Here is a 10788-nt window from a genome sequence, read left to right on the forward strand (position 1 = left end):
TCCTCTTCCCGTTTCCCGTCTTGGCTCGACAGGTGAGTGGGCACATGGATAACGAGGTGGCGTCCGTCCATCCTGTCGGGGCAGGTCCTGGAAGGGTGTCGGTCCCGGTCCCACCCTCTGCACATACCTACCTACAAACGGTGTACCTTACCTGTAACAATACTCGTCCTTGTACTGTAGGTCCCTTCGCTACCTAGCTAGGTACCTGGGTCGGTAGGTAGATACTGTAGCAGGCACCGTACCGACGAACCGACCCAGCGGATAGCTAGCTTGCAGCAGCTCAGGCCAAACAACCTACAAGGCTCTAGAGAGTGCATTGTGCGCTACAGGAAACTCCAAGCACCAGACATAGGTACCTAGTCTCATCCAATACCCCCGCAGTAAGTGGACTGGACGTACGTCGTTTGTGTGAGGGCGCCATGAAGGACCTGCAGGCATCAGTCAGACAGACAGGTCCTGGTCACCCCTGGCGATGTCTGTCCGGCCTAGACTCTCAAGACATGGAACCTAACCCAAGACACGCTAGCCCTACAAAGCCCCCATGGATAGGCACACGGCACAACAAGTGCAACATCGCAGCCTCTCTCTGTCGTCCAGAAAACTTGACCCGCTCGGCCTCTATGGAAACAGTCGGCGCGAAACATCAACGACGTACTATGCTTATTGTATGCTCCGTTCGGCCGCCCAGTGCAGCGAGTTGTTTCATCTACCTAGCCTGCCCCATCGACTTCTCCCCCGCCACGCCAACCTAGGTATCCATATCAACCTCCCATGTCCCAGGTTACATATGTACATCATCAAAACAAATAGGTAACTCCAACACCATAAGGCATGCCGTAGAATCCATCAAGTAGTCCCACCTTCTTGGGCAAGCCGTCGCCGGGCCCAAGCCATCATTGACCCAACCCCCCGTTCTTCTCCACATGGGAGATCGGCCCCAAGCTCGTCGGTCCTGCCCTGCGTCCAGAGACACGAGCGGGCGCATGGGCTGCTCCGGCGGCTGCAAGAAGGCCCTGCTTTCTTCCTCGGCCTGTTCGGTCCTCTTCCGAATTACCTGAACCCGCCAACAACAGGGCGCGCCGGCCCACCTGTCAACGAGTCCAGCCTCTTCCTCTTCGCTCCGGCCTGCATCCAGTTCTCCGAATGCTCACGCCCCGCCACGCCGTTGCCGCTCCAGAACGGCCCGGGCCCTCCATCCAGCCCGTCGATGCCGTCTTTGAAATCCCGAAGCTCGGTCTCCACGCTTCCGACCCTCGCGCCCACTTGATCGAGTTGCTCCTTCAACAACTTGATGTCCGCGACGAGCTGGTCCGACTCCGGGTAGAGGTGTCGCAGGTACGCGATCATGTGTTCGGCAAGGCCGCGGGTCGAAAGGTTGTCGAAGCGAGCGCTAAGGACGAGCACCGAGTGGCGCACCGTGTCGACCTCGGCGGCGAGCCCCTGGCTCCTAGAGGCGAGCCCCTGGAGCTCCTGCTGGTCGTACATCAGCTTGGAGATCCGCTCCGACAGCCTGGCGTTCTCGTTTCGGAGTGCTTCGATGGCGGCGTTGAAGGCTTCCACATTGGTCTTGATGACAGCCGCCATGGCATCGGAGGGCGCTGATTCAGACCCGGGCGTTGTCGCGTGGTCTTGTGTTGATAATGATGATGCATCCCCACCGCAGCGAAGGGACGGCTTTGCAGCTGACGATGTCTCCAGCGCTTCGACGCGCTTCTTGGTGCCCGTCACATCCTTCCGGACCTCATCCACCTGCGCCCCCAACAAGCTGCCCACTTTCCCGACATAAGCCTGAACCTTGCCAAACAGCTCTTCTTGTTTCTTGTCAATCTCTCCCGGGATGGCGTCCAGCCTGCTTTGGACCTTGAACACCTTCTCATCAACATCGCCCGGGGCAGCCCCCACCTTGCTCTGGAGGCTGTCCACCTTCCTTAGAAGCTCCGGGAAGCCAATCGACATTTCGGCAGCCAGGTCGAGAGCCTCCATGTCCAAGCTGGATAGCTTGATCTCGTGTTCTTCCATCTTGCGATCCGCCTCCGCGAGGCGGTTGCGCAGGCGAGCAATGTCTTTGGCATCCGAAGCCCGTTCTCCGGACAAGGCGTTCACTAGGCTAGAGAGCTCAGAGATGTTGGTGGTAAGACCAGAGATGCTCGACTTCAAAGGTGACGTTTCGGTTTGGAGGAGGGCTGTGATCTCCGTCTTGGAGAGTCCGCTCTTTGCCGCCTCGAGATCTTTCTGTTGCTTTGCCAACTTCACCCTCGTGTCATCCTGGGATTGCTGGAACTCCTCCTGGAACTTGTGGAAACCGGCTCGCATTGTCAAGAGTTGGTCCTCGATACGCTTGACGCCGCCGTGCGTTTCGTCCTTGGACGCATTCACGGCCTTGGCGATTTTCTCGGACATATCCTTCTGTATATCCTTCACGGCATCTTCCAGTTGCTGCTTCATCTCCAGCCTCATCGCCTGCTTCATCTCTTCCAATCTCCGGTTCGACTCAAGCTCCGATTTCTTGCGCTCCCTTGCGCGATCGGATTCGATTTTCTCGAGGGTCGACCTGAGCGCGGCAATCTCGGCCTGGATCCTGTCGACGTCCGGCTGGGACGGACCCACGGTGGGAGCACGTGGCTTGTCCGCTATGATCCGTTCAAGCGATTCGGCCAGGCTGTCCACCCTACGCTGAGCCTTGTGTATCTGAGCATCCAGCGACGCGCGATGATCGAGGTGCTTCTTAAGGTGCATGTTTTGAAGCTCCGGGACAGAGGGGAAGAGCTCGGCATGTTTGGCCATCGATCGCTCGTACTCTGCCTTTCGTTGCTTCAACACCTTGTCGAGGGTGTCCTTTTCAGACTTGAGCCAAGCCCAGTCGCTGACTGCGTCGGCATAGTTCTTGAATAGCCCCATCGGCGTCTCGGACGCACCGCCTCTCTCGACGCCTGGCAAAGACGATGTTGCTGCCCCTTTGATTAGCGCGTGAAGCCAACACGTCATGACTGGGGGGCGTGGAGCAAGACTTACAGACTTTCCGCTGCAGCAACTGAGCAGCGGCGGAAATGCTCCGGCGGCGCTCATCTTCGCTTGGCATCAAGTCTCGACGGCGGTCGTCTGTGGGGCGCCGCGAGTAGGCGTCGGAAGTTCGGCCGGTGTACGCCATGAGGGTGATGGGCGATCTCAAGCGACACCGAATAACACATGTGCACAACCCGCATTCCCAGTCAAGCCCAACGGCACTATGCACCGTCTGCAAGACGCACGCCCGGTGCCTAGAATGACCGGCTCCTTTGCCAGAGGCAGGAGAATGTAGCCTGTCACCCGTGGCCTAGGTTGTCACTATTCGGCAGAGTGCCTGGGGTTCAGGATCCCACGTGCTCACGATGCACCCAGGCCCTACTGTGTAGAACCGAGCCCCCAAACTCCGGCGGTGCTGGGGTACGCACTCCGGAGAAGATTACCAGGACCTGAGGTGTCTGCAATGGCGGTCCGAGGAGGATGGGCTGCCGGAATTGGAAACTAGGGATAAATTAGGGGTGCTTTTCTTCGCCTAGCTTGCGGATGAGCCGAGGCAAAGTTGACGCTGTGAGAAATGGACAACGGGGAATCGAGACAGAATCCGAGGGGCGCGGGGGCATGCAAGATGAAAGGTAAGAAAGGGGTTTGTCGATGGGATTAGCGGTATGGTTGACTAACACCAACAAACGAAAAGATACTAAGCGGAAGCTTCGTTTGAGACGTCGCTGACCGATGTTCCTGCCGAGAATGTCCTTGACGATCCCCCAGAGATTTCGAACCAGGATTCCGGTGGGGCCCTGTGAAATGTGGCGGTCGTCTATGGACCCGGATAGCCAATGGGGACGAGTTGACCAACCTGAGATCCCGGCGAGCGCTTCTCAGCCCATTTCGCTCTGCCCTGCCCATCCAAGCGTGCTAGTAACGCTATGAGCCTACTTGAACGCTGCACAGTTATACACAGTAATTATAACTATAAAAAAAGCAACATGTTCCAATAAATCTCATCAAAGGCTCGGGGCGCTTCTTGCTTGCTGGCTCAGCATAGGTGTAAAGAAGAGCAAGGACTTTGCGCTACGTATACACCCATACCAGATCAAGCGCCTCCAAAGACGCAGTCAGCAAGAGCAAATCACCTGGAAGGTAGTTCAGGTCTGGCTGCATAGAGAGGTATCTTATGTGGAGTACCTATAACTAGTACCTGTACATACGGATCAAACGTATCGGATGCGTCCAATGTGCATCGAGGAGGCCAATGAACAGCCGGCCAAACTTGCAGATGATTCGTGCCAAGCAGCACGGCTGTTTGCTCATCCATGGATGCAGGCCACCTCTCAACACCGCAGCATACAGCGGAGAGCACCCGAGGTAACGTTATGGACAGACCTCGCCCGTCCTTCCACCCTGGAACGCAACGCTTCCGCCAGGTTGTATCAATGACCTAGCAGCCCCCTCAGGGAGGCCCGGATCAGGTCGCCCCGGGCAGGCGAACAGGAACTTGAGCAGCGTAACTATCCACGAGACATATCAGGACCTTGCTCCTCCAGAGAGAAGGGGGAAACATCAAAATACCTCGCTGTCCCTATCAGAACCCGTAGGAAACACCAAGAGTCGTCATTGCTCAGCAGCAGGTGCTCCGTGAAGACGATACATCCCATACATCCAGACCCGGACTGCCTGACGAAAGTGGGGCTGAGGCCCGGATCGGCCCCTGCTGTATACTGTGTACTACCTACGCAATACTGTGTACTGTGTACAGGTCCACACAACCCACCTCTACGCAGTAGATGGACGGACCAGTACAGTATGTACAGTGCAGAACGATACAGTACGGCAGCCACAAGAGGCGCGTGCTCCGGCGGATCACCAGCCACGCCCGCCCCAACCTGGAAGCCGAGCCAGTCCAGCTTGTCGCGTCTCAGCGCCGCGCCCCAAGTTCCTGTTCACCAGCCTTCCATCTAGCTGGTTACCTCGACATCACAAGCAACAATGGCAGCCGTGCGTATGCCCATTTTCCCCTATTCATACCCGGCGATCATCGAGGCGCATTGCTGACATACCGGATGCAGCCGGTTGTGACGGTTTCCGAATCGAAAGAGCTGCGAGGGCTCAACCTCATCGCCGCCCATTCCCACATCCGCGGCCTCGGGGTTGATGCCGACTCTCTCGAGCCCAGGGCCGCATCGCAAGGCCTCGTCGGGCAGGAAAAGGCCCGGAAGGCCGCGGCGGTGGTGTTGGAGATGATCAAGCAGGGAAAGATTGCCGGGCGCGCGGTGCTGATTGCCGGGCCGCCGAGGTAGGACCGCCCTTGGTGTGCACACCATCGCAATCCAACAGGCTTCGAACAGGGACGCTGATGTTTTTTTTTCTTCTTCGACTTTGTTGTCGTACAGCACAGGCAAGACGGCCCTCGCCATGGGCATGGCCCAATCCCTCGGATCCGACGTCCCCTTCACCACGCTCGCGGCCTCCGAGATTTTCTCCCTCGAAATGTCCAAGACCGAGGCCCTCACGCAGGCCTTCCGCAAGTCGATCGGCGTCCGGATCAAGGAGGAGAGCGAGATCATCGAGGGCGAGGTCGTGGAGATTCAGATCGACCGGAGCGTGACGGGGGGCGCCAAGCAGGGCAAGCTGACCATCAAGACGACCGACATGGAGACGGTGTACGACATGGGCAGCAAGATGATCGACGCCATGACCAAGGAACGCGTCATGGCCGGCGACATCATCTCGATCGACAAGTCGTCGGGCAAGATCACCAAGCTGGGCCGGTCATACGCGCGCTCGCGCGACTACGACGCCATGGGCGTCGACACCAAGTTCCTCCAGTGCCCCGACGGCGAGCTGCAGAAGCGCAAGGAGGTGGTGCACACGGTCTCGCTGCACGAGATCGACGTCATCAACTCGCGCACGCAGGGCTTCCTGGCGCTCTTTTCGGGCGACACGGGCGAGATCCGCAGCGAGATACGCGACCAGATCAACACCAAGGTGGCCGAGTGGAAGGAGGAGGGCAAGGCCGAGATCGTCCCCGGCGTCCTGTTCATCGACGAGGTGCACATGCTCGACATTGAGTGCTTCTCGTACATCAACCGCGCCCTCGAGTCGGACCTGTCCCCCATCGTCATCATGGCCAGCAACCGCGGCCACGCCCGCATCCGCGGCACCGACTACAAGTCGCCCCACGGCCTGCCCCTCGACTTCCTCGACCGCACCGTCATCATCAACACGCACGCCTACGGGCCCGACGAGCTGCGCCAGATCCTGTCGCTGCGCGCCGCCGAGGAGGAGGTCGATCTGACCCCGGACGCCCTCGCCCTGCTGACCAAGATCGCCCAGGAGGCCGGCCTCCGCTACGCCAGCAACCTCATCACCACCTCCCAGCTCATCTGCGCCAAGCGCCGCGCCAAGCAGGTCACGGTCGAGGACGTGCAGCGCAGCTTCAAGCTCTTTTACGACCCGGCCCGGAGCGTGCGGTTCGTGGCCGAGTCGGAGAGGCGCCTGATCGGGAACGACGGCGCCGTCGACTTTTCGGTCAAGGAGAACGGGACGGTCGTCGAGACGGCACCCGCGCCGGTCGCCGCGCCCGTCGCCGGCGGCGACACGATGGATACGAGCTGAATCGGAAGCGGGTGGAAACATGAGCGAGCGGTTCTTGTGTGTGATGCTGCAAGGCGTTCTGGTGATGGTTTGGTAAAATATACATGATTTTTCTTTTGCAGACGGACAATCAATCAACCAACGACGATTCCTGGCTTTCATGTAGTGTAATGGCTGTGATAGATGGGGAGGGGAACCAACGAAGATGGTACCTAGGTAGCGGCGTGAGCGGCGACCCGTGGCATTTTTTTTTTTTTTCAAACAAGGACACAACCATCGTCAAGGCCGTGTGGTGGTGCTGAATTCATTTTTGGTATCATCATCATCAGCCTGTGCGTGCTGTGCATAGTAAGTAGACACCTAATCATACAAACGACGCGACTCTGGTCCACCCGCCCTCTTCTCCCGCCGGCCGAAACTCGACCCCCTCCCCGAAATACCCGGCATCCTGCCACGCCTTCATGGTCGGGCCGTCAAAGGGTCCTTGCTTGGCCCCGCCGTCGCGCCCGTCCGTCCAGCGGAACTCCCACATCCTGGGCTGGCCCGTGGCGTTCTCGGCGTCCTCGTCGGGCCGCTCCGGGGGCTCCACCCACGCCTCGCCCGTCTCGTTGCGGTACTCGCGCGCGAGCCGCTCCCGCTCCATGTCGTAGATGTTGGGGAAGTCGCGCTGCAGCAGCTTGTCGGCGGCGTCGGCGATGGCGTTGATGGCCTCCTTGATCTTGACCTGCTTGGGGTCCTCGGGCTCCTTGTCCGGCGGGGCGGCCGGGTCGACGTCCATGGACTCGCCCCCTCCTGTTGGTGCTGCTGCTTCTGCGCCGCCGTCGCCGTTGGCCTTCTTGTTGGCCTTCTTTTGCTTCCACTTGGGTACCTTTTTCGTCTTGTTCGGCTTGGTCTGGCCGCGGCGCAGCCTCGCGAGGGCGTCGAGCGCCGTCTCCCCCGGCTCCAGCCTCAGGAGGAGCTCGCGGAAGAGGTCGCCCGTGCGCACGCTGTCGTTTTCGCGCTGCTGCCGGCGCAGCTCGGCCTCGCGGCGCTCGTGGGCCGCGGCGGCCTTCTTCATGTCCTTCTTGGAGATGCCCTCGAGCCAGCGGTCGTGCACGGCGTCGGCGTCGGCGGCCTTTCGGATGTAGTTGCCCGCCTCGTCGAACGCGCCCTCCTCCTGCTCGGCCTTCATGTTGAAGGCGTCGATCTTGGGCGCGTGCTTCTTGAGCCCGCCGCGGCCGACCTCTTCGTCGACGCCTTCTTCTTCCATGGCGGCCGCGATGGCGTCGTCGTCGGGCTCTTCTTCGTCATCCGAGGAGGAGGCGTCGTCGGGCCGATCGTCGAGCCGTACCTTCCCGCCGCTCTTGCTGTCGAGCTCCTGGCCTTCGATGTCCTTGTCGGACAGGAAGCGGACCTGCTTGTCCTTCTTGAGGCCGGTCGGTTTGCTGTCGGCGTCGCGATCGTCCTTGTCGTCGTCCATGTCGCCAAACATGTCCACCTCTTCCTCTTCCTCGTCCTCTCTGCCGCCGCCGACAGGGGCTTTCGGGTCGTAACGGTCCATCGCCTCGGCCAAATCCACGCCCTCGGCCTCCTTCCCACGGCGCCTACCGCGGCCGCGGGCTTCCGCGCGGGCCTCAAAGTTTTCGTTCTCCGAATCCGAGTCGTAGCCATCAATGTTGACGGCGCCGCGCTTGGTCCCGCGCACCGCCGTGCCGATGACGTCGGCGTCGAGGACGTCGTCGCGGTCTTCGTCGTCGTCATCGTCGCCTTGGCCAGGAGCCAGCGCAGACGGGTTGCGCAAATCGAACTTGACTCGTTTCGAGGTACCGGGCCCGTCGTCATCGTTGTCGTCGCCGCCGCGGCCCGCGCCGGCGTGGTGGGCACGCGCATAGGCCTCGCTGGCCCGTTTGGGGCGGGCGGCGGAAAATCGGGACGCCATGACGTAGAGTTTGTGCGTCTGGGACTGAAGCCGGCTTCAAAAGCCGCAAGACGGGAACGCTTGCGGCGAGAACCCCGTGTTTTTTTCTGTCGGATTGGAAGAGGTGGTTTGGACAATGAGAGCTTCGAGAACCTCGAGCTTTGAAGCTTGGCTCTGTTGGTACAGTGCCTCCGGTCTAACTATGTCGAATGTCCAGTGTGGCTGTCGGGTGTGGCTTTGTCTGTGCAGACGTCATCGATCCCAGCAATAATAAGCCATCCTAGCGTGTGGACAGCCAGAAAGACCACGCCATGCGCCTCACATTGCAGGAAGGAAAATATGTACACAAGCCCCCCCTCCCAAGAAAAAAAGAAAAGAAAAGAAAAGAAATAAACAAAGAATTGACGTGAAGCTTTTTGGTGTGAGCTATTTGGCTGCAACTAGGCCATCCAACGCTGCATTTTTCTTTTGTTGTTCTTGTTGTTGTTGTTTACCTATGTTGCGCCGCCCGAGCCGGAGCTCGCGCCACAGCAGCACGGGCAACCTGGAAGATCCACTGGAACGCAGGGTCCTCAGGCTAAGCTTTCCACCGTTCCACTGGTTCCGCTGACGGCAAACTGACGACACGCTGGAGCAGCCCAAGCTTGGGCAGGTGGGATGCTGCCCCTCGCTGCCTGCCAGAAACCATCAACCGCCACAGCTTCACCTCCCGACGCCGAACAACCTTGCACTTACAACCCGCACAGCACCCTCCCATCCACCGCGCTTTTCTTTGCTAGGTCTCTACACTTTGACACTTCCAACACCAACCCGGCGATTTCTTGATATCCCTACCCTGGCCTACCTACCTTCTTAGGTTCCTATACCTACCGGCTGCAACCATGGTGAGTCGCTGTCCCCTTCCCACCCCTCGTCCCCCCATCCCCATCCCCATTCATGACTGACTCGTCCTCTTCTTCTCCTTCTTCTCTCGTGCAGTATCACGGATATGGTCTCGACGGCGGCCTTCGGCACGGCCGAGCACAGCGTTTCGACGAATACTACCGATGCTACCCGTTGATCATGGCCCCCGGCGCCGAGCGCCCCGATCTCAACCACGGCTCCAAGATCTTCCTGCCCCCATCCGCCCTGGACAAGGTGTCGCGGCTCCACGTCCAGTGGCCCATCATGCTCGAGCTGATCAACGGCGCCACGGGCAAGTACACGCACGCGGGCGTGCTCGAGTTTACGGCCGAGGAGGGCAGGGCCTACATCCCCCAGTGGATGATGCAAACCCTCCAGCTGGACGTCGGAGATATGATCCAGGTCAAGACAACCTCCCTCGAGCTTGCCAGGCTTGTCAAGCTGCAGCCCCAATCGGTCCGCTTCCTCGATATCACCGACCCGCGCTCCGTCTTGGAAAAGGCCTTCCGCAACTTCGCCGCCCTCACCAAGGGCGACGTCTTCAGCTTCGAGTACAACGACGAAATCTATGAGGTCGCCGTCCTCGACGTCAAGCCCCAAACCGAAAAGATGGGCGTGAGCATGATCGAAACGGACGTCAGCGTCGACTTCGCCCCGCCCGTCGGCTACGTCGAGCCCGAGCGCCAGCCCCGCGGCGCCAGCGGGAGCGGCACCAGCACGCCCCGCAGCACGGCCCCGGGAGCCGGCGGCGCCCCTGCCGGCGGCCTGCTCCGCAGCCAGGGTACCATGGCGCAGGCCATCAACTACGCCGCCATCGCGCCCGGCTCGGCCACCGGGTCGCCAGGCAACTTCGTCGGCGAGGGCCACAAGCTGTCGTCGACCAAGAAGGGCGGCAAGGCTCCGGAGCCAACACCAGCTTCTGTCACCACCACCACCACCACCACCTCCTCCTCCTCCTCCGCCCCGATCAACGCGCGGAAAGCATCCGCCGCAGTCCCCCAGGGACGGAACGGCGCTCCCGCGCCCCTCAGGCTCCCTCCCAACAAGCTCTTCCTGGGCTACCCCATCATCCCCGTGAAGACGGCCGAGGACAAGGCGAAGGAGGCGGAAAATGCCAAGCAGCCGCACTTTGCGGGGAGAGGGCAGACGCTGAGGGATTCCGCCAAGAAGAAGGACGATGGTAGCAAGTAGGAGGGGCGTGCGGAAAGACAGCATGAGCGCGGGAGGTCGCTCACTCTCTGGTGGTTACGATGACGAGGGCGCATCGGGCGTTGAGTTGGGTCGGCGTTGGGGGGGCGGGGAGGGATTGGCATTGACATGGTCATGAAATAGACCCGGGAATTGTACTTTTGTGTCATTTTTTGGGGAGAACTCCTGATGATGGATGACTG

The 10788-nt window shown here is 60.1% G+C and overlaps 4 protein-coding genes across 4 annotated transcripts; 2 read left to right on the forward strand and 2 right to left on the reverse strand.

Annotated features, from left to right (window-relative positions):
- Positions 1–1050: 1050 nt before the first annotated feature.
- On the reverse strand, positions 1051–3148 carry VTJ83DRAFT_6665 (uncharacterized protein; the record flags this gene model as incomplete). Its single annotated transcript, XM_071013401.1, has 2 exons — positions 1051–2948; positions 3013–3148. The coding sequence occupies 2 exons, from the start codon at positions 3146–3148 to the stop codon at positions 1051–1053; spliced, it is 2034 nt and encodes a 677-aa protein (XP_070864292.1).
- A 1841-nt stretch (positions 3149–4989) lies between these two features.
- On the forward strand, positions 4990–6618 carry VTJ83DRAFT_6666 (uncharacterized protein; the record flags this gene model as incomplete). The annotated part of the gene is made up of 3 exons (XM_071013402.1): positions 4990–4998; positions 5070–5296; positions 5394–6618. 3 exons carry the CDS (start codon positions 4990–4992, stop codon positions 6616–6618), a joined length of 1461 nt encoding a protein of 486 aa, XP_070864293.1.
- Positions 6619–6961: 343 nt separating this feature from the next.
- Positions 6962–8515, reverse strand: VTJ83DRAFT_6667 (uncharacterized protein; the record flags this gene model as incomplete). Its single annotated transcript, XM_071013403.1, has 1 exon — positions 6962–8515. One exon carries the CDS (start codon positions 8513–8515, stop codon positions 6962–6964), a length of 1554 nt encoding a protein of 517 aa, XP_070864294.1.
- Positions 8516–9375: 860 nt separating this feature from the next.
- On the forward strand, positions 9376–10588 carry VTJ83DRAFT_6668 (uncharacterized protein; the record flags this gene model as incomplete). The annotated part of the gene is made up of 2 exons (XM_071013404.1): positions 9376–9378; positions 9473–10588. The coding sequence occupies 2 exons, from the start codon at positions 9376–9378 to the stop codon at positions 10586–10588; spliced, it is 1119 nt and encodes a 372-aa protein (XP_070864295.1).
- Between the last annotated feature and the right edge of the window lie 200 nt (positions 10589–10788).

The sequence above is a fragment of the Remersonia thermophila genome, chromosome 6, assembly GCF_042764415.1.
Source record: "Remersonia thermophila strain ATCC 22073 chromosome 6, whole genome shotgun sequence".
Lineage (NCBI taxonomy): Eukaryota > Fungi > Ascomycota > Sordariomycetes > Sordariales > Chaetomiaceae > Remersonia > Remersonia thermophila.